Genomic DNA, 23,514 nt, shown 5'->3' with positions numbered 1-23,514 from the left:
GAAAATAAAAATCTCTTATGATTGAGATTTCGAGCTCAACCGTTGGCAGCAGGTGCTACGCATTTAATATACAGTATTCAAGAAGTCTCTTATGCACCATCAATGCCCAAATCTTCCTCTTTCAAATACTAAAATTCCAGTGCTATAGAATTTCCAATGTCAACACGACAACTTTCCATTGGAACAGATAGGTTTGGGTGACAGCTTTGGAGTGGGGCTTGGGAAGGCCATTGAACTTCTCGGGTGGGTTTTTCATTTGACAGTTTTTTTTTTTTTTTTTTTTTGTAAGATTAGACAGGTATGTTTAGTCGTTTCTGTATTTGTTATTCTCCTCGACTAATGGATTGTTTACCGACTCCACCTCAACTGTCACAGCACTCTCCAATTGTTTGACTGTGTTGCAGTATAAACCCACTGTTTAATATGTGAGAAAACGGGAAAGTGGAACCCCCAGAAAGGTATTGAACAATGAAACTTTCGCATGCTGCAACTAAACTATACACCATCATATGCAATCACTTTGCTCAGAAAGGGAAACACACAAAAGTCTAACTAACAAATGATTAACAAACCCCACCGGTTCCCACCAAAAGAAAGCAAGCACATAAAGTTAAAGCTAAAACAGATCATGCGTTTGAAAACATCAGCAAACCTCTTCACACAACAATAAATCGCAAAGTAGGTCTGGAGAAGAGAAGGATCAGTCCATGGCTCTGTTATGCAAAATACGTTTCCCCTGATAAAACAATATCAATGTGGAAGTATGGTTGGATGCAGAGTGTCTCCTTCCCAAGTCATCCTTTAGGGCCTGTTCCAGAACTTGATCTGCTGACAAAACTGACCTGAGGTTTCCCAGCTTCCACTTGAAAAACAGGGCAAGTGCATGACCGTTACAAACTCTATGTAAATAGTTCTTTTGTAATTGGCTATTTGGCTGTTTAAGCGTAATTGGTTTTAAAATAATCAGTTACAACCACAGACAAGATTCAAGAGTGGTTGGGAAACTATGAAATGGAAAGGCTGAAAGTAAACTGAGATAAAATAGTAGTGATGATTTTCCATCATAAACACTAAAATGGATACTAGCACCCCTCCAACCCAAACCAACCCCCCCCCCCCTATAGATATAATGATGCCTATCCTGAAATCTAGCCAACCACAGATGACTAATTTGGACATCACTGGAAGACAACAATGGTGGTTCCTTTGCTTCTTGCAGTTCCAGAACTGTTCCCCCTTTTAACAAATCCTTTTCCCATTGGAGAATCCAATGCTCATTTCTGATCATAATTGCCTAGGTTTCATGATGATTCATCATGGACTTGTGCAACAAGAAGCAGAAATTCAGGAATTAATGACCCACATTTTTTAACTACCTATTGTATCTTAACACAAGTTCATAATGCTGGCCAAGTTCAAATGGACTAATCAATAAACAAGACTTCAGAACTAACTGCAGAATCACTTAAAAGCAGATGGGCCGAGTAATACAAACTTCTTTGATTATAGAGATTGCCCATCGGAAGTAAGAACAAGAGATGCCTAGCTCAATTGCAAGACCAACTGATTTAGTCCCAAAAACACTGAAATACATCAAGTAAAATATTTTCATGATTTTATTCTACATCTAACAAAATGAGGGAAATAAACTAGCCAGAGATGACATACATCTATTGATTTTGTGCTGAAATGCTTACAGCCAAAAAAATTACCAGTAGGGCAGCAATCCAAAATGTGGCCTGAACTAAACAAAAAATTGTTCCATCCTTGTCATTTGATTCTCATCTAGACTTCTCCCCAACAGCAATGAAAAAGGTAGCTGATTCTATGTAGGCATCGAAGTGATATGGAAGATTGGGCAGAGATATTGAGATGGCAAGGCAACAACTATGAAGGGCAGAAAATGAATTAGCATTCAAAGTGAAGTAGGAATAACATCAATGAAATAAAGAAAACCATTCCATCTCTTTGCATCACGAGATGAATGAATGGGTCAGTGAAGACAGACATTGTGCAAAAATAATGTGTCACAGGGACAAGGGAAGGCCCAAGAAGGCCTGAATTGAGCAGCTGAGAAGGGAACAAGTATATATATGTTCCCGGTAGACATGGTCTTCACAGAATAATTGCTGAACGGCATACAAGTTGCCAACTCCTGATGGCTGCATTGGTTTCTTATTTGCTTTGTGGAAGGGCAATGCATATATCAAGTCTTGACATAAGTTACAAGTTTGACAGTGTGCATTTATGGATGGATTGGAGATAGAAAAGTCTTGTAGGGTAGCAATGGGAAATAAAGAATAGATCTCCTGGTAACTGTCACATAACCTTCTGAGAGTGGATATCTCCTACAGTACAATTTGGGATATATGATGGAAGGTGATAACATCTGTGGAGAATCGTATTATTTGGAAAGTGTGATTTATTAACATAGCTATGTACCACCCTCTCTGACTAGTATCTTAGGTGTCTTGTTGACTCTTTGGTTGAGATGTTTCCATGCTCTATCATAAAGAAACCTACACCAAACAAAGCATTAGAATAGATCCCAAGTCATGAAAACTCGGATGCAACCTTATGCAACTTCTTTCACTCACACAAGAAATTTGAATAGTACTTGTCCTTCATGTAACAAATGACGTAGAGATCTTTGCTATGATGTTGCCAATTGAATAACCAATAGACCCATTGATCCTTTCTAATCTGGAAATATTTACTGAGGTAAGAAAAACTAGGAACTCTAAATATAGGGGACTTATACACAACAAAAATATTAATGAACTGCTTAGTCAATAACTCTTACCACATTTCCATAAATTATCCCCACTAAATACAGGTTAGATTTCACTTCAGAAAGATAAGTCAAATCATCAGCTGGTAGACCTTCACTAATTGCAAGCATGAATCTGCTTGAAGAATATAACCTGTCAATCCTTGTGCAATTGTGCACTTCAGCTCAAAAAGAAGATATTGACACTCGGCTATCAGGTTACCCTATTCTTACCAGTCTCAAAACCCATTGTATACACTCTACTATATTCAAACTTACTCCAATCTTTTCTCATCAAAGCCTTATGGACCAGGTAGCAAGTGACCTCCAAGAGACCTTTACCCCTTTAATGAATCATGAAATTACCACAGTTTTTCTTATCAGGGATCTCGTCTATTCAGTTCAAAGAAAACTAAGTTTAAAGCTTAAGATAACAATAAACAGAACAGTTATAATCAGACAGATATTGATGGAGATTACTTGACCAGAAAAAGGAATCAGGCAGCATCAGCAAATAATTTATTTTGTCACCAAACATGTTAAGAACAGTAGAAAGTAGAAGTAATTTCTGTTATTCACTCAATAGAGTAAAAAATAACATAAATGAAAACTTGCTCCATGCCAGATATGGGAACTGCAAGTTATTGAAGATACATGGTGCCACCCAGAAAATAACCAGCTGAGCTAACTACAGGCCTGAATGAACTGGTACGCCACACCCAGACAATTCTTGTGCACAAGAAAGACGCGAGCTTCCATACAACTATACAAGTCCCCAACAGTTGCTAGCACACCCTAACCAACTCATACCAGGCTTTCTTCATAAGTATATCTTTCAGTAGGAGATTCATTAATAAATTAGAAAAGTAAAAATTCCTTAGCTCAGGAGAAGCTCACCGTGTTGTATGAGTATGACACAATGAAAATTGTAATCAAGTCCCACGGTACAATCACATCCTACCCAAACTAATGAGATATTAGTGACCACAACCAGATTAAGTGGCACCATGCTTCAAAAAGTTGATTTCCATACAACAAACATGGTTAAAAGGAAATCACAGCAAACTACCTGCAATGAAACAGGAAACATCTTTTTATGAAATCAAGTCACGCTAAAAACAAAATCATACTCAAATTCTGCACATCCCCAAAATTCTTTATCTTTTGGAGGGAAAGGAGAGGGGACTGACTGTTCGGCCATTAGTTAGCCATTAATACATCATCCTGATAGCCACTTAATCTAATTGCATCATATTTCACATTAAATGAAGCTAATTACTCTGAAAATAATTCTATGAGGACATGCTGACCCTTTCATGTCTAAAACCAACAAAGAAGTCGAATCCTATCTTAGTACAATCAACCAAGGATAAAAAATGTCTTCCCAGCCCAGCAGCCAACCATCTCGCACACAAGAAATCTCAACCTCAAGAATTTGAGAACATTTTTCTAAGTTCAAATTATTTTGAACCAACCTAGGTAAAAATGTAATAATATTTTAATAATATCAAAATTAAAAGAACTTCCAACTTACTTTGTCTAGGCGGTCAGATCCAGCTCCATCAGCACCAGAAATTTTAGCAGTGTCAGCTTGATAACTATGTGGCAGATTCTTTGGTGTTCAAAATTTGAGGACAAGTGAATGTCAACAGCTATAAATACAATATTGAGTATAGATCTGATATGTACACCAGGATATCCCAGAATAGGCTTCAAAAATGGTTTGAAAAAGTACTTTTTTAACAAATAAAGATTGTTTAAATTTTAGAAAGGATAAAAAGGGAGAATAAAAAAGTAACAACAGGGAAAAGCCATTTGCACGACCATTATAGGCATGTAGACTATCTACAGGTGTCTAACAATCGACGATTAAAAAAAGTCAGCTCATTTGGCAGATGTAAGCAAAACATGAAAGGCTTTGAACTGTCAAAGCCAGTACCCTGTTGATGCAACAAACTTTCCAGCTAAAACAAAGCACAATCTAGAAGTCACCAGTTAAAGACTTGAGGATTGGTACACTGTGTTAAATTACTTCAATCCTCCAAAAGTCTTGCCCATGTCACTGAGTTCTTCTGCTGCATTCCAGTTTCTAAAGACACCAACTAATAATCTCATAAACTCAACTAAAGCCCTTACCAGCTATTTAGTGTCACTTGCTATATCCTTCTGCAGACATTTCACATTACATTAGGCCATAACAATGGATAGCTAGAACATAAGTTGATCTGCTAGATACCTCCACCTAGCCCTTCTCAGTATTCATTTATCCTTTTGAAACCTTCGACAAAGAATCACCATGGTAGTCATGGTTTTCTATTGCACAATACCAAAATGCATCAGTTTATTTCGCTATCAGGCATTTAAAAAAGAAGAAGAAGCAGGGAAACGTCAGCAGCCAATCTTACTGAGTTAAATGAGTTGATACTTTGCAGGTAGGAGGCTTGCACTGCTAATTCTCCTGATTGAACACCATGTCTCCCTCCCATCTCAACAGTCTTTGGCATTTATGTATGATTTCACCATTGTTTTAAATATGCAGCAAAATAACTTCCAGCTTTGCCAATGTGCATGCAATTAATTCAAAGGTTCCCTTTGGACATTCTAGATCTGCCACATGGCCCACTTTACCCTCACAGAGTGTGAAAGCCCATAACTGCAGGCCCCAAATTGCTGGCACATCAAATCAAAATATATATATATATAAAAAAAAAAGCAAACTTAAAAATAACCCAAAATAAATGGTGCTTGGTTTATTTATATATTCCCTCCAAAACAACCAATCCATAATAACCATGTCCAGTAATGCTTGCGAGTGCATCTTCTGTCAAACCTCAATCATGTAAACAATGATGATGGAAACTTTACATCATATAACCTATTTGATACCAGATGGCCTTCAGCTTGAAGACAAAGAGTCTAGGTTTCAATTACAAATAGATGCATAGATCCATCAGAACAAAGTCAGGGATTTCTATTCATGGAAGAGAATATGCAGATAAACTTCATGCTATAACAGGGTAAGGGAAAGATCAAACAAGAGGACTTACAAATAGAGAAGCAAACCACAACGCAGGTAGAAAGAACAAGATGGCAAACCTAGGACTGAACATCTAGGGTTATATGATCAGAAGCTACCTGAAACACTTGAAACAACAAGGTGCCCAAAATCGCCCAACAGTAGCAGCTTGTTGGCTAACAAAATTGGGATTCATTACACTTGGAAGTGTGCCAGAGAAACAAGGGAGCTATACAATGTATGGTTCTTTTATTTAAATCACTCAGCAAATCAAACACAGAAACCTCATACGCACTGCCCCTTCCCCACAAACAATGAAAGAAATAAAACCATATTAACAAAAATAGCACTTGTTATTATCAGAATGACCAAAGGAAAATTTTAAAAATACCGTATCATTAGTGACAAAATCTGGACAGAAAGACATGAGCTCAGAAAATTGAAAATTGGATTCATCAAGACAACATATAAATTTGAAGACTTATCCTTCAGTTACACAAGTCCTACCCAGAAGCTACACATAAAATTCCACAATATCAGGTATACCTGTTGAGTAACTAAGTGGATTGCAGTGACTGCTTTGATACATTTTGAGGCTCAAATAGAGGCCTATAAAGGCAGTAAAAGTTACAAGAAGCTGAGAAAGTTACAGATCATACTCGTCTACCTAGTCATTCTATAATATAAAACACTATATGAAATCATGTAATTAACTGCAGAAATTGGGAGGGGAAAGAGAGGCAAACAGGTAAATATCATTTCAATAACCCAGGCTCCTTTCAGGATGAATAACAACCCCCTATCCCCAAACAAATAATTACACTCAGTTACACTTGGGTAAACAGTAATGAATGAGGCGATGACCAAGTATTTTGGTCTCAGCATCGGGGGCTGAATTGGTCTCTGTCGATTCTAATTCGAATATGATCAGAATCTATCCCAAAACCACAGAACAGCCCCTCGATTCTGAAAATTCAGAGATCTGGTCCAAAAATCCTAGAGTCAATCCCGAAGATCCCGAATCGGGATCAATCTCACTAAATCCACCTGACCTGATTCCAATTTATGAAACAATGATAATGACTTAATAGACCACTACCCTATATGGTAACAAGAGGACGGGAAGACTTGTGGAGTTGCACTTAATAATAATAAGATCTCCATGGCTGCTCCCATGGAGGTTTTGAGCTCAATAAAAATAATGATAAAACAAACAGAGATATCTAGACGGAAGGAATGTTCAAACCCATGTAATCTCACTTAAAATGATTAAAAATAATTCTAAAATTAAAGAACAAGGAAACCTGCTGGACGCTAGAACCTGATTTACATGCATCAAAATGTACAAGTACAAAGAGCTCAAAAAGCTGATGTCTGGTAGGCATATTTTACAAGACCAAACGTCTGCTATATTAAGTCAACTAGTAACACATCCACCCTTTAGACTTCTAAAAAATGACAAGAAGCATCAACTAACATCAGATTCTTTCGGTTGGAGTAAGTTGGCCCATCTGTTCTGTAAGGTTATCTACATTCTTAATGTTCCGCCAAAATTTTCCATGATCAAGTACTCTGTTTTCACTCTTCCCAATATCAACATCCTTTCTTTCAGACTGAACCTCCTGTGTCTCAGCTGGACCAGGAGTATCAGTTAAGAACTGCTCCCAGAACACATCATTTACTCCTGTTTGCAAAGAGGAAGTCACAGTCCCTACCACCCTTTCTTTCTGAGGATGAATCTCACGAACAGTTGTAGGCTTGGAGTTCATGTCAATTCCAGTAGATCGACCGTCTGTGTTATGTTCAATAGAAGGAAAAATGGAGCTCTCCCCGTAACTCGTAGATTCTGCCAGATCAGGAGAGGATTGGATCTCTCTAGCATGAGGTGACGAGGGATGCAGGTTAGGTGACTGCAGATGCATGCTTATGTTTATATCTGGATCTCCAGATGATGTATTCAATTCAGTAAGAACCACAGCAGAAGGCACCAAAGGTATTCCAACAGTGTTCATGTCCTCTCCAGAAGCTTCACCAACACCTCGGAGAAAAGTCTCCCAAGAATTCAACGAGGAATCCAGCTTCTCAAATGGCTCAATGTTTATGATTGGCAAAGATAGAGCATCCGAGCTGTCCCTCTGGAAAGATACCATATGCTTCTCCTCCATGGTAGCTTCATCATATAAGTAGTCAAGTTTTGGCAACCTTCTCTTCTTGTTATGATTTTCTGACTGTTGCATGAGATTGGAAACAAAACCAGGTTTCTGCAAGATTTGAGCTAAGAAAGCTACCATCTGCCCCTGGCGATGCTCCATTTGATGTAACCGTTCCTCCAAAGACTGCATTTTCAACTCCACACCTTGCTGCTCTTGTGCATGCCTCTGTAGCTCCACAACAAGAATTGTCTTCTCCTGTTTCAATCTCTCAATTTCCTCCTCAAGCTCCTGTTTCTCTGATTCAGTCGATGCACTATGTCCTTGGTTATGTAGTGAGTGGCTGTGGATTGGCTTGCGTCTATGAATGTTCTTAAGGAGGTGTCTTTGGCCTCTCACAAACTCCTCGTTTGCAAATTCCCATTGATCAGGATCAATTTTTCTGAAACCCTGGATGAAAAGAAAATGATTCGGACCAAAGACAAACAAAAACCACCCGACCCAAAGCCAATTCGTATAAACAAACACAAAATCATGATACTTACATAAGTATTGAGTTGCCTGACAAAGCTGGAGAAGTTGTTGTGCTTGAAGTACCTGGGCAACAAATCCCTTGCAAAATCCGGTGGATTCCACACAATGAAGCTGCGGTTGGTTTGACTCCATGAGACGATGTTATTCGATGATGGATCATCCACCATCTCATACGTCTTTGTAAGAAAAGGAGGGGGCGCATTTGAGCCGCCCTGAGATGCATCCATCATAAATCCAAACTCTCTACTCTCAACCGCCAAAATCCAAAAACCAACAAATGCAATCCATCTCCAACGATATCCTCCAACAGTTCCCTCAAATATTGATCAATTCAAGTTGTTTACAGCCACCAATTTTTCCAGGATTAAGGAATTGAGAACCCCAGCTGCGAGATCTCAACGAACAACTAAAAGCAAACTTCTATCAGCCGTTCCTCTGGAAAAAGAAAAGAAAAGAAAACCCAACATGAAATTGAGTCTAGAGAAAATTACTTCGAGAATCAAACCTAACGCAACAGTTTCCACCACAATATTTCTATAAACTTTGGAGTATAGGAAAAAGGGAGGGGGGAAAATATACTTCTTTACTCATCCCTTGGAGTGGAAATTCAACTCCATCTAACAAGTATTCAGGAAGAAGTAATCATTATAAACGTCAGATTACAAAATGCATTAAACGAGTTCAGTTCTGAAGATTTGATAGTAAGAAAGAAGCAAAAAAGAGATATTTTTTTATTTTTTATTTTTAAAATAAAAGTTGCCATTCCTTTTTCTTCCCTTTCACAGGGGATAACTGGAGTAATAAAACAACAAAGATATTGCCTTCCCCAAAAAACCCCTGAATCAGCATATTTAGGGTTTCTAAAACTTACCTAGACGAGACAGTGAAAGAAGAAGAAGCAAAAAGGCTTGACGCTTCCACCATTCATGAAGGAAAACTGCTGAAATTTCGAAGAACAGAGTAAGAAACAGTGAGGGCGGGAGTATCCTTACAAATGGGATAACGAATTACCAACCTCCAATGTTCTTTTCCTTTTCCCAGTTACTAGGATTACTGGTTTGGTAATTGTCGTAGATCGAAGTGAAGGATTCTTCTGCAGATGATTTTTAAGGAAGGATCAACTTGGACAAGCAAACCCGAAATCAAAGAGAAAAGACATCTAGAATCGATCATTTAAATCATTTGATTTACACGGATCTCACGCGCTTCTTGACCACATCTCTCAAAATTTCCTCTCCTAGTCAAAAATCTCTCGAAGTCTGGATTTCTGGAAGGAGCAAAGGGACCCTCTGTGAGAACGATATTCGTGGGTTGGTGATTCAACATATATCTACCGGATTTGGTTGCAGCTCTCGCTTCATTCGTGGAAGGAGGAAAGCAGGGAAAAAGGGTCAACTCTCAAGGGAGTATTCGCGTTGGTGTGTATGGCGGTGGCAGAAAGAGAGAGAGAGAAAGATTGACGATGACGACGGTGTGTTGTTGAATTCCAATTTATTGAATTTGTATGGCTACAGATCAGGGGTTTGTCGCCTTTCTGGCTTTATGTCCGTTACGAGGTGGGGTCCATTAAGGAAGGATGACCGGATCAAACCAAACCCAATCCATCCGTTTTGGGCCGGTTTCCGGCTCAGCTGCCCATTTCATTTCGTTTTCCTAGACCAAACAAGGAACGGACTGCTTCGGTCGTCAGTTCGGCTCAAGTTTTGTCTATTTTCGGTTGGATTTCGTGGCCCTCATGGTGCATCCGGTCGAGAAGATGAGGCCATGAGATGGAGCGACAACAACGGAGCTCTGAATGGTTTCCGAGAATGAATGGAAGAGATCGAGTAGAAGAAGACGATGCAGATGGAAATTTGGTGGAAATAAGGGCTTTTCAAAGGGTTGCGGTGGAGCCATTTTCAGGTTCTTGTGTGGGTTCTACTATTTCTATATGGAATGAAAAGAGAGAGAACTAAACTGGAAAAATGGATTTTCCGTCAAACTTGGGAGATTTTCCGGAAAATCGGCGAGCCTGGAAAATCGGCGATTTGCGACATGGACGATTTCGTTTCTATATTTATTTCGCTCTTTAGGATTTCGTCCTCATGGCTCTTGTGGCGGTGAAATGGAGGTGTGATGATGTAGGATAGGTGGTGTCCCGAAATTGCTTCAGTCATTAAAATGCGCATTGCCGTCAAGTGGAATTTTATAGACCATCGGATTTAAGAACTCCGATCGAGATTTCGATCCTACGGCTCCATTTGTTTGGTTTGATGATCCTACGCATTTAATGCAATGCACATGATCAAAGCAAGGTCTAGTGGTGTCTCCTGCAACTCCTCGTGGTGTTCTGTGGGCGTTCAAAAGGTTTTCCCTGGAAGCATGCTTGAGGTTGAGTTGAAGGTCATTCTTGAAGGGGTGAGAGCAGTGGTTGACTATTGACATGAGACTCCTCCCTCTTTGACTTGAGACTGATTCTCTTAAAGCAGTTGGTCTTTTGAATCCTTGTTGTGTTATATTGGGGGTAGATTTGGTTGGCTCATTGAGGAGATTGGTCGTTTCTTGGTGGTATGGATTGCAATCGGCCATTGAGTTCATGTGGATCGTTATATATGCAAATAAAGCTACCAAGTGGATGTCTAAAGTAGCCCTTGTTCAAGAGTACCTTTGGATGTTCTTTTAGGATATTTCCCTTTTTGGATGAGGTTCTTCAGGCGGATCGTGCTTATGTATTTCTTAATGTTGTCTTGGGTCTTGGACCTCGTTCTTATAAAGGTCTGCTGCCTGGGGTGTTCTGTGGGTGATTCCGTTCAAAAGATTTTCCCTGGAAGCATGCTTGAGGTTGAATTGAAGGTCATTCTTGAACGGGTGAGAGCAGTGGTTGACTATTTACATGAGACTCCTCCCTTTTTGACCTGAGACTGATTTTCTTAAGGCGATTGATCTTTTGAATCCTTGTTGTATATATCGGGGGTAGATTTGGTTGGCTCATTGAGGAGATTGGTCGTTTCTTGGTGGTGTGGATTGCAGTCGGCCATTGAGTTCATGTGGATCGTTATGCAAATAAAGCTACCAAGTGGATGTCTAAAGTAGCCCTTGTTCAAGAGTACCTTTGGATGTTCTTTTAGGATATTTCCCTTTTTGGAGGAGGTTCTTCTGGCAGATCGTGCTTATTGTCTTGGGTCTTTGACCCCATTTTTGTATATAAAAGGAAAAAACCAATAACATATTAAAAAAAAAAAACATATAATACAGATACAAGGACCATCGATAATCCACTGAGTGTTATAATTTGAAAAATGCCAAAACAGTTTAGAGTGTTTTCAGAAACATAAACACTTTTATAAGTATTTAATAACACTTGCTTCTAAAAGTGAAAATAGCATCAGCAAGGTTTTATAGAATACCAAATTCCACGAGTACTCGTCTTTACATTATTTCATTTAAATCCAATCTGCATCTAACTTTTGCTTCGAAAAACAAACGAAAATTATTTATTGAAGCATAAATTTTCATAAATTCCAATTTCGACTTCACAAATCACCTAGTAACATGACAATTTTATCAAACAATTTTCAACTAATTCTTTTGTTTCTCAAAGCCAAAAACATGAGAAACTATTTTCCAATATATTATCCAACGATTGCTTTTAGTGGGTTGTCTCTCCCCAAAATCTCATATGAGATAAGTACACAGAAACATTTTCAAAACTTAATAGTTTGCCCAAAGTAAGGGTATAAAAAGAACTTCAAAATTGAATTCAGAGGAAAATTACCTTATATTAAATGTCCTTTGTTTTATTCTCTACAGTCATCGAGAGTGGGTGGTCCATTTTAACAAGTAGTCATCTAAATGAGTATTAAAAAAAAAAAAATTGAAAATGAGGTTTCCATAATTTGCCACTTCTATTATTGCCGAAAGCAGGTAAGATGGCTCAAAAAGAAAATACAATATGAATATGTTTGGTGTGATGATCTTGTATTCAAGCATAGATATATATGTATACAAAATAATCATTCACTCTTTAATGAATTCCTTATAAAGAGAGCATACCACACGCACCCAAGTGGGTGAAACATTCATATTGGAGAATTATTTCACTTCAAAGAAAACTATAATTTATTTGTGCTTTATTATCCATGCATATCATGCTTCTTCAACCCAATAATGTGTTAAGCACGTGGAGGTCAAGCATTCATATTGTGAAATTATTTCCAAGTGACTACTAATTAAAGTCTTAAAAAAGTAAAGAAAAATAATAATAATCTATAAGGTCCATGAGGTATCAAATAAAAGGTTAACAAAAAAACATCATTTCTTAGCCTCACAGGAGGTTAGCATCATTTCATCTCGTATAAAGATTTAAGAGTATAATTTGTGTCAATTTTTGTAATTATTATTGTTTCAAATTAAAAAGGTTAAATCGTTTTAAATTATTATGTGTATCTTCATTTGTGTAAATTGAGCGTTCCTTCTATCTTAGAAAGAAGAAGTTGAAATATTGGTTTCATAACAGGTAAAAATAAAGTGTGGCATACACATATTATATATTTATTATTTTTATAATAAAATATTATTATTATAAGCATTGGATTATGAAAAATCCACTGAATAGAACATTCAGTAAATAAGAGAAAAGAGTAACATAAGAATTTACGTGAAAAACCCTTAAAAGCAAAAAATCACGGGCAAGAGATAAAACTTTACTATAAATAAAGAAATATATAAGAGATAAGATTTTTGGATGAATTACATGTGGAAGGAGAGGCATCTTTTTATAGTCTCTCCCCATCCTACCTTCTCCCACATCTACTCGAACGGGGACTAAAATTCTCAACAAACTTCCACTTATTTTTGATGTAGGATAACAACTCCTACTTCTACTAGATGTTGAGTTAAAACTATACAACAATAAGAGTCATAGTATCATATGATAACCGACGAGCAAGTGAAATAAGATTTTAGTAAATTACATGATTAAAAACAATCTTTTTAAGTATTAGAACTTGACGTTGAATCACACAATGGTTATACGCAAAGTATTTGGATTATAATATTCTACTTTTGGAAGATATCTTTGATTGTTTAACATTTGGCTTTGATTAGAGGGTATTTATACTCATCAAACTTATGGTTCAGGGCTTAAGACGTGTTTACGTCAACATTGTAAGTTGGACATGTTCTTGTAAGCAGTGAGTGTTCTTGTCAAACTGTATACCATAAGATGAAGTGTCGTAGATTAAGAAAATGATATGATAAGAGTGTCATACAAGCACCAAATATGTGACATAAGGCTCATTAGATCAACTATCAAGCAATGCAACTTAAGTGCATCGGTGGCTGATTGTCAAGTTCACATTCTAATTAAAAACTGGATTGGTGGTTGGGATATATTGTCCCAACAAGCTTCACTAGACATCATACGAGTTCATAGTGGTTGGATATTTTAAGCTAGGAATTATTGTTTTTAAATATATTTGTTTGATCTATTGTATAATTTTTCCATTTGAACATTTTGTTTAATGAACTTTATATATAAGTGTCATCTTCTTTAGAATTTTATATCTTTTTAGTGTCATAGTAGGATGATTAAATAATGGACAGGTACATAATTCTGAAATTTTTAATGGAAAAATTTATCTTTTTGCCACATGGCAGATCAAATAATGCTAAAATTTTCAAACAAGGTTCTATGCTGTTCATGTCAAAGTTCTAATTTTTTTTTTCAAGTTCTAACAGATGGCATTCATGTATCGTGGCAAAATATATAGAATGAGAATAATTATTATTGTCTATTTGTATTATTATTTAATTATTATTTAATTTTTTTTAATTACTAATGCTCTTCTTACCATTAAGTTCCATTAGTTAAGTGATGATATAACATCTTAAATTTATCTAAAATTCAAAAATAACCCTAAGAATTTTACTTACTACAACTGTCCTTAGTAATTAAAATATTGTTTATCATAATTAAATAATTTTATTTTCTAATCAAAATAAAGAAAAGAAAGAAAGAAAAAAAATATCTTTTTCAATATATAAGAAAAAAAAAAAATAGTAATTCCTTATATTGTATTTTTTGTTGTAGAAATATATTGTACCTTTTATTTATTTACTTTTTAATTTGACGTATCAAATCTTAGAAAGATAAATAGGGTTTTCTTAGTTTCTTAATTCTAGGACAAAATATATATTAAATATTCGAGTATAATTGTTTCTTTAACGCTATTAAAATTGAGGGGTAATAGTAATTTCATAAAGAATAGAGTTATTTTAGTAATTAAGTAATAGTATAAGGGGCAAGAGTAAATTTCTCTATAAAATATTAAATATGGGTACTGATGGGCCAACAAGTACTGGTATGGATTCTGATAGGCATAACCATCTCGCAAATTTCCTGATTAAAGCTAGGCTTAGGCCCATAAATTATCGGCATGGGTCGAGTCTGGGCTTTTTAACATTTGATCTGGGTCAGAAGGCCGGCCCATTAGGTACGGCCAGGTTGGATTTTGGTTAATACCTTTTGTATCGGTTGTTTCGGTAAATATCAGATAGGTTGGTCACTGTTAACCCCGACCCGATCCGATCCGAAATCGGTTATTCAAACCATTCCATGACCCTAAGTCCCCAAACTGCAACGAGAATCGAATGCCAGAAAATGGCCTTGTTCAGAACCCTTCGCTCTTCTTCTCATTCTTATTCATTTCTCAGGTATCTAAGCACTTCATCCCGAGTTAAAAATCCACTGGAAAGTTCACCCTTTGCTCATTCTAACATTTTTCATCCACAGAGATGTGGTGGCGTGGTTAATCAATTGTTGTCGAGTTCATCAATTTCTCACAGTACATTGTCGGCTTCTACTGAAAAAGTAGGGCGAGCAGAAACAGAGTCCAGCGATTCAGAGAAGGATGAATGGACTGACGCATCTGAAACGGATCTTGAAACGAATAAGAATAAGAAGAAGGGGGAGAAACCGCTTGATTTGATGTTTAAAGAGGCTGTTGGGTTAATTGAAAAGCCCGAAGATGGAGAATCCGATGAAGAAGAAGAATCGGAGGTTGGAGAATTTAAGAAGAGATTACGGAAATTGGAAGCAGATGTGAGGAGGCTTCAAGAGAATGTTGAGAATATAGAAAAGCTCAAAATCTTGTCTGAGAAAAAAGAAGACCAATCAGATGAAGGACAGCCTGAGGCTCAATCGAAACAGAATTCATTGTCTTCTATGTTCACTCCACCAAATAAGCCTAAGTCACGGATGCCAAAGGAGGCCAAGCCCCCATTATCAGAACTTTCACCAGAAATGGTTTCGCTTGTGGGACGTTTCTATGATGAAGGGTACTTCAGAAATGCCAATTTCTTGCAACGCAATAAGTTGGACATCAGTTGTTTCTGCGAAGAATATCCTCGAGATTTCTTGAAGAATGCAGCAGAAAGATTTGGCCTGGATCATCGTGAAATTGCAACGTAAGGAGCTTCTTTTCCTTCTTTTTGTTATAAAATACTATATATAGTAGTTCGACATCATTGACCGAACCATATTCCTGCTCAAATTTGTTTTAGGTTCAAATTTTGTTTTCCATTTGCCATAAACAATTGTTGGTTGATGAATTGTTCCCTTTTTTCCTTTCTTGATAAATAACAAAATTATTAGCTGAGGAAAATAGCTACTGTATAATAACAATAAAAATAAGGTAGTGCTATGAGCAATCTCAACACCAGAGATATGCAAACTAGAAACCCACAACTTAGTGGAAGAAAACAAACTGAAAGCTACGATTTGATAAAGGATATTAGTATCCATAGCAAAATATAGGCTCGATGATGCCTTGATTAATCAGTACATTTACTCTTTGAATGCCATTTAATCCACCTAATTACGTCAGCTAAATGCCACCCACAAGGAATTGCTATTTGAATATTGGAAACTATAAATAACGAGTTGTGCTAGGGAGGGTTGTCCCTGCTGTCTATAAGGCCACATGTCATTTTTATTAAGGGGGTATGCGTGGAAGGTAAAAAAGGGCTGCATGTTCCTGTTCTTTCAGTTTAGGAATCTCTTTTCATCAGGAAGCCCCTTCTTTTTACATGAGCAAGCATTTAATTGAGAGAGTACCTAAAGTCACTGGGCAACTAAAGTTTGATGGAATTTGAGTATAGGGGTTGGTATTAGTGACTGACATAAATATTTCCTTCAGAAACTTCATGTGATGAGGGCTCTACTTTTCTAGTTCCTGCTACCTATATAATTGTGGATTTTCGGGAACATGGCTACCATGAGAAGTCTATTGGTCAGTAGAGTCTTCTGAATGCAGACTTATCTTGATCTGGCCATGTATGTTTCAATTGCTGCTTGCTTTGTATTATGTAGCAGAGAGCAGTCATGCTCTGTGCTAAGATGAATGTAGCAGTGACTAGAAAAGATGGGGAAAAATGTAATGTCTCTCTTAAAGGTAAGGAGTGGACATTTGTATTTTGGGCACATCATACCTGATAAAAATTAAACTGTCTTTAATGGATTTGAATGTTCTGCAATCGAAGTTACATTGATAAGAATGCTTCTTTTGACTCTCACAAAGATGGGGAGTTGGCATTAACTGAGGAATTTGAGCACTTTATTCCTTAAAAAAAGAAGAAGTAAGAAAGCAGGGATTAAGACTTAAAATGAAATTGATCGACAGCCCTTGTATGGAGCAATGATTTGATTCAGATTGATGGAATTGAAAGAGTCAGGGCAAGACCTAAAATGACCTTAGAAGAAGTTGTCTGTTGCAAGCCTCAAGATAGCTTGTACTTGTCACAGATGCTTCTAGACTTTGCGTAGTCTTCAAGGAGGACTCTTTGGAGAAGGGTTGTTACATCATCAAACATTAATGGGATGACTCTCTAGCTATTTGGGCAAGTTTTCTTGAACTGTTTCGGGCTGGTCATACATTGGTTGGTTCGTGCTCTTGACTTGGCCCCAGACCTTGTGGATTTTATGGTTTTTGGCCTGCATCATGGTGATGAAAGATATTCATAGCTTGGAACTTGTATTAGTTTGACCTCAAATAGAGCTTAATTGAACATAAGGATCTATGTGGATGACCCCATTTAGTGGGGATAAGGTTGAGTTGTTAATGTTGTTGTTGTATAAGTTAAGAATCTTATACCTAAACTGTTGCTTTTCCCGAACCAGTGCGCACAATATAATGAAAAAGAGCATATTGTGTACCCAGTGCGCAGGGCTATTGCCACTGTATGATCTAGGGAGGGTATAAGCCTTATGTCTGCTTCATGGAGAGGCTCTTTCCTGAGTTGAACCCACGATCGTTATGTTTGTAACTTACTATTGCACTGAGGCCCGGCTTCTCACAAGTACCCACTCTTCACTCTTCCTTACTTCCATGAGGCTTTGGTTCAAGCCTCCTGGTTCTTATCTTCCCTTACTTCTCCATAGAGTTTGTATCTATCTGAAGAAAAAAAAAATTCCATTCTTGCTTCCTGCTACCTGTTATATTCCTGACTTGATCACAAATGTTAGAACTCCCTGGATTACGGACGATTGGGCCTGGAATTCAGGATAGTAGTATCTTATCTCTCTGTGAATTGAAACTAAGGCTTTCATCTCAAAGGATTTCCCGCCTCTGAGAATCAAGTTATTCTTTAGACATGGACTTTAGTTTGTGGCTAGGTGTAGCTGCAGGTCCTTACACAGATCTCCTCATGAACTGTTTAAGCTTGTTAGTGCCGGATTTTTAGATGGCTTTTGTTGTGATTCAAACTCAAAGTTCTATTTTGGTTGGGTCTTTTGTGAGGGAGCTCTTAATGCTGAAGCCAGCCCACCTTTTCCATCTTTCAGTAGGAAACCTTATTTCTTCTTCGTTGCCTAACCCTTTGATCCTATAATGTTAAAGCCCACATAACTTTTTTGTTATTCCATAATTTCTCCTCATTATATTACTTTCCAAATCTATCCCACTTATATATCCCTTTCTATTTGAGTCCCTTAATTGTTTCTCTTCACTTGTAGGTCATACATTATTCAGCATATTCACTGAAGTGCCATTATTTCCTTATATTTTGATTTTAATTGTTTGGGTGGTCCTATAAGATATCCAAGAGTGGTTTTTGGAACCCCAGGATTCACCAATTTGTCGCTGGAGTTAAATTTTCACCTCCCTACCCTCAATCTTTGTTGACTGGTGGAAACAGTAAAGTCATCCAATGACTCAACTCCCACTAGGAGGAAACACAGGTTAGCATCACCTGTCTCACAGACTGGGTTGATAAACTTGCCACTGGTCTTAAGGTTTCAGTTCCACTGTCACTTTGCTTCAATCCATGATGCCGTTACTCTTGGCTTCTGCTGACAAATTGATGGCTTTGGATAAGGGGGATAATCCCATTCAGTCAGGATCTTTTGTCTCTGTACTACAAGGTCCACTCTAACGATAGACGACCACCACCATCTCTTTGATAATTTGTAGTACCTCTGTTAAATCATTCCTCCAGTATGAAGTATTCACGTTACTTAAATCTGTGTTTTCACCAGTTGAAAACTCAAAATGCCAAACTTTATTTTCAATAATGTAACAACGGGTAAAAAGTCTTTTGAAAATTATAAGTATGTTTGGTCCAGTTCCAGGTTTTCTGTTGGTTATTTATCTTTGTTTTGTTTTATTTTTTCTAAGTTTCGTTCTTGAGTTGGGTTTTGTTAGTCATCAGTTGGGGCTTATCAGGTGAACCATTCAGAATTGGGGTGACCAGTTATCTGTAATTTTTTTCAAAATCTAATCTTATTAAGTGGTTCGTTAAGTCCCAGTTTCAATTGGTTGGTATCAGTCCTGTTAATCTGTTTTGGGATTGAATTGACACCTGTTAATTGTGTCTACTCTCTACCATGTACAGAATGAGCTCTGAGTGTGGCTTTTTGAGCAACCCCCTCCCCCTCTTTTTCTTCTTGATCATGTAGGCTCACATCTCAGAGTCCAATTGTCTCTAACACTTGTGGGAAAGAGGAGGAACAGACTGAGGACATGTAAATTTTCAGTGGAAAATTTGGAAGGAACTGTGGAATTGGGATGATAAAAAGAGATGATCCTGTTAGGTTCAGTTGCATATGGCATTTAGGGAGCCATAGGTGAAGTAGAATCAAAGGCTGGATGGAAGAAGACCATGGAACCAGGACCCAGTGGACCCGCATTGCCAGGCCTGTTCAAGCAGGAACAATCAACCAAGCTGGTTCTAGAAGGGCCAAAAAGAGACCAAACCACTGTTTGTGTCATCAGTGTGTCAGCCTCATAGTTGACTTAAGTGAGAATAATCTTAGAAGATCTATGGGACCCAATATTAGATCACATGGAGTTTAGAAGTTTATTTGGTTTCTTTTTAATTTTTAATAAACATCAGTTTCTAATTCTTATGTTACCATTTCATTGAGTTGCTACTTGCTATATCTTCTTACATTTTCATTTTAAGTGTTAGATCATTTCTATTTCTTTTGAATCTTTAGTGGCTGTTTCCTTAATAGAACAGAATTCTAGAAGAATTGAAATAACAAGCCATGGTGCCGTTACCTATGGGGTAATCCATGGTCAACAGCTGAGATAGCCCATCCATTTACCCCCTTTCTTCCTTCTATCTTCTCTTCCCTGTTCCCTTTGCTAATCGATTCCCTATTTTGTTACTGTTGCTGTTACTGCCACGAGCTGTCGCTGAGAGCCTCTTGATAGAGCACCAATTTACAAAATAGACTGCTGCTGCTGCTGCAATCCATCAAAGAGAGACCTTCTAAACCCTGTAGAATTGCTAAGGCTTAGTTTCTCCTGCAACTTTGGGTCTCCAATTTCTCAGCAATAAGAACTCTGATCCACTAGAGACTTTGAGGACATTCAGAATCTTAGATCACTAGGAGCTCCAGTTCATCCCTGATCTGAAGCCCAGGGTCTCACTGGTTTGCTTTTATTTTGGTTTTGTGCCTGAGTTTTCTACTGATTTTATGGGAGCTTGAACATCATATTTGGAATTGTTATCCTTAGGTTTACTGTCTTACATTTATTTGTAGGTGGTTTCATAATATTGCATCTGTTTCATGAATTTATGATGTATGAGAAATAAAAACTTGGATATGTGGAGATGATGGTTTCTGATATTAAGAAGGGATGAAGAAGTCTTGGGTTTATGACATATCATAGTCTCTCTTCTTTCTTTCTTTTTTTTCCCCTTCTTTTCTAAAGGGAGGATAGGGAAGATAATAGTAAGGCATGACAGAGAATTGAGATGAGATACTCAAGCTAAAAGTTTTAGTGAGGGTTGGAGGAGGTGGGAACTCTTCACCTGCACTTTAGATAATTTTCCTCAAGATTGATTGATCTTCGTTAGTCAAGAAGAGTCAACATTGAGAATGGCTACATCCCAGGTCATCAGATGATAAAGTGTGAAAACTATATGCAACATACCCAGTGTTTGAGACTCTCGCCACCGCCGGGTCTGGGGAGAGTCATAATGTAGTCTTTACCCCTGCTTTTGCTGAGAAGCTGTGCGTCCAGACTTTAACACATGGGCAATGAAGCAACCTCACCATTTCCATTGCACCAAGGCCCAACCACAGTATGAAAACTCATATGTAAGAGGGAAATGTTCACTGCATCAGGGATGCAGGATATTTTGAAACTTCAAGACAAAAAAACCTTAGACAGCACACACTGGTCAAATATGTTCCAGTTATTGAAGTTTAATTCTTGAAATTTGAGGTGACTGGCTATTGTATATTATCCTTAAAGAAAAGAACAGAACTTTCATGTGGGCAATGAAGTAAAATGGAGGGCAGATCAACTTGTTTTCGTGGAAACCCCTTTTTATTAGTGAAGATTCTGGTAATCCTTTTGTCCTTACTGGGTTTAGCATAGATAAAGCAATTGATTTGATGCTTTGACATTTTCCCTTGAATGTGTTCCATTTGAATGCTAAATTAATCTATTCTTTCAAGTAGATTTTAGATTGTAACGTTTATTGCGACATCAAGACACCATTTACACGAATGCTCCATTTTTCATGTTTTAGTTGCTTGAGGCAACAATCCTATATACACTTCACGCCATCCTACGAAATTCCTCTCAGTTATTCCACGTTGTTCTAAATTCTGAATCAATTAATGTCTGTGATGAAACCATCCATTTTGTCTTCAGAAGTTCAGAAAGCTTTTATATACCCGTGTCTTGCAAGTTCTTATTTATATTTGATATTGTGAAAGGAAACAACTCTGCTTTCACATGTCCATTTCGCCAATTCTTGCATTGACCAACATACTTAGTTCATGGGGGCTGATTAAACCCAAACGTTTGCAGCTCCCTATCATATGCAGTTGCACAGTTTATGTCTTAAGCAAAACTCCCTTGCAAAAGTGGGTGTAATTAGTCATGAAGCAAAGTGTATTTTGACACATATTTTTGCGTTTGTAAAATTATTTATTTTGTTACTGGGCAGAGTGTATTTCAAAATAATGTTTTCCTTATTTCTTAATTTTCTGTTTTTAGTTTGCTAGCTTTTGAGTTTTGATGGGTTTTCTGTTCTTTTGCTAATATTTGAAAATTTGTCTGCAGATGGTTGTCTGGTAGTGACTTGAAAAGGGTTGCCCAGTTTGGTTGTCCTTCCACTGAAAAGAGCAATGTTTTTGCAGCTAAAAGATTACGTGCCTTTTTTACCATTCAGGAAGATACTGTAAGCCATCTTTCATCCTGAAAACATGTATATTTCATCATGGGAACGTATTAATATATACACTAGATATATTTTTATAAGGTTTTCTTGATTTATTTTTCACATGTTTACTCAGGTATGTCGGACGTGCAAACTGAAAAGTTCATGCAAGTTTGCAAACCAAAGAGTTTGGAAAACTAATAATTTGAATTTAGCTGATGCAATGAGGATTCTCACTTTGTATGACTTGGGTTCTGTCACTCCTCGGCTGGTAATACCAGAAGAAATGAAGGCATCGGTCAGTAAATTGCTAAGGGAAGTGATCAGTCTCACCAAATAGCAGCATGTAGTGCCCAAGGACACTCCCGGACATGGAGTTTCAAGTGCATGTGCCTACATTGTACCATGAGGTTGGGTACTATTTTGTAATATGGCAGCTTCTGAACTCGTAAATCAGTTGTTGGAAGACAGGCTCCACAGTTACTAAATCATCCAGTTAATTGGGGTTTTTCCAGGTTGTGGTAGGATATTAACTGACGTGCTGTGCTGTCTGCATTTCCTTCTGCTGTGGAATCTGTTGGGAACAAACTGTTCAATTTGGTTTGAGTAAGCTGCCCTTGCATAAATTTTCTGACTACTCACTACCATCAAGATTAGGCTTGTACTTCTGACATAATGGGAATTGCACGAATCTTAACCACTTCAGTTGTTAATTAGTTTTTCCTGCATGTTTTCTGATCTGTAGCTGGTTGAACATTATATAATATAAAGCATATATTATTTTTTTTTGTAAACAAAAAACTTGGTAATATATGGTAAAAACTTTCGCTCCTCCCCTCTTTCCGTGCTTTTGACTATAGTTATTCCATTCATGGTTCTTGAATAAGGCTCCCGTTTAACTCTGTTACGTTTTGTTCTACTTGGCCTGCCAAGTTCAAGCACCATCATCTTGGTCATGGGAAAAATCTCTACAGAATACCATTGATAAAAACTATCAGGTTTTTATTCAAGAAAGAAAAAAAAGAGGATCATTGTCTTGAGTAAGATTTGTATCCACTCATTTCCCAGTTTGTTGGGGTTTTCTTCAATTGAACCCACTTCCTCTGTTTCTATTGTGTAAGGAATAATGATTTCTCATAGACAGAATTATGCCCAATAATTCTTTTCTTCATTTGAATCTCTCCTGTAAAACGGAAAGGTCTTCAAAGCATTGAAGAGAAAAAGGTAATGTCTCAGTTGTATTATTCCAATTCAACTAGAGACCAGAGAACACACTCAAATACTAGTTGATGTAATGAATAAAGATTTGAACAGTTATGAAATTTTGTTTCTGTCCCAAAGTACTTTCACTAGTATAGAAATTGTAACCCATTTACACAGTCAAA

At 37.3% G+C, this 23,514-nt stretch overlaps 2 protein-coding genes across 4 annotated transcripts; one reads left to right on the top strand and one right to left on the bottom strand.

Moving 5' to 3' along the window:
- Positions 1-1,205: 1,205 nt before the first annotated feature.
- Positions 1,206-9,960, bottom strand: LOC149026200 (heat stress transcription factor A-4c-like). 3 transcript variants are annotated; one of them, XM_089146447.1, is made up of 4 exons: positions 9,486-9,960; positions 9,342-9,410; positions 8,482-8,905; positions 1,206-8,386 (listed from the first exon to the last, which is right to left on the bottom strand). In XM_089146447.1, exons 3-4 carry the CDS (start codon positions 8,698-8,700, stop codon positions 7,265-7,267), a joined length of 1,341 nt encoding a protein of 446 aa, XP_089002573.1. In that variant the 5' UTR covers positions 8,701-8,905; positions 9,342-9,410; positions 9,486-9,960; the 3' UTR covers positions 1,206-7,264. The 3 variants fall into 3 exon arrangements, with proteins under 3 accessions (XP_089002573.1, XP_089002572.1, XP_089002575.1); XM_089146446.1 differs by having other exon boundaries at positions 9,342-9,407; XM_089146449.1 differs by lacking the exon at positions 9,342-9,410.
- A 5,118-nt stretch (positions 9,961-15,078) lies between these two features.
- On the top strand, positions 15,079-22,991 carry LOC149026199 (craniofacial development protein). The gene is made up of 3 exons (XM_089146445.1): positions 15,079-15,916; positions 22,033-22,150; positions 22,266-22,991. The coding sequence occupies exons 1-3, from the start codon at positions 15,111-15,113 to the stop codon at positions 22,467-22,469; spliced, it is 1,128 nt and encodes a 375-aa protein (XP_089002571.1). The 5' UTR covers positions 15,079-15,110; the 3' UTR covers positions 22,470-22,991.
- The last annotated feature ends 523 nt before the right edge of the window (positions 22,992-23,514 follow it).

This window comes from Hakea prostrata, chromosome 2 (genome assembly GCF_041222555.1).
Source record: "Hakea prostrata isolate BN-2017 chromosome 2, UWA_Hpros_2, whole genome shotgun sequence".
NCBI classification, from domain to species: domain Eukaryota; kingdom Viridiplantae; phylum Streptophyta; class Magnoliopsida; order Proteales; family Proteaceae; genus Hakea; species Hakea prostrata.
This window is presented reverse-complemented; position numbering and strand designations above follow the sequence as displayed.

Excerpts from the sequence above, each read along its gene's own strand:
- LOC149026199 (XM_089146445.1), top strand. The coding sequence starts at position 15,111 with ATGGCCTTGTTCAGAACCCTTCGCTCTTCTTCTCATTCTTATTCATTT. Across the intron at positions 15,917-22,032 it reads GATCATCGTGAAATTGCAAC|ATGGTTGTCTGGTAGTGACT; the intron begins GTAAGGAGCTTC and ends ATTTGTCTGCAG. Across the intron at positions 22,151-22,265 it reads TTACCATTCAGGAAGATACT|GTATGTCGGACGTGCAAACT; the intron begins GTAAGCCATCTT and ends ATGTTTACTCAG.
- LOC149026200 (XM_089146447.1), bottom strand. The coding sequence starts at position 8,700 with ATGATGGATGCATCTCAGGGCGGCTCAAATGCGCCCCCTCCTTTTCTT. Across the intron at positions 8,387-8,481 it reads TCAGGCAACTCAATACTTAT|GGTTTCAGAAAAATTGATCC; the intron begins GTAAGTATCATG and ends CTTTTCATCCAG.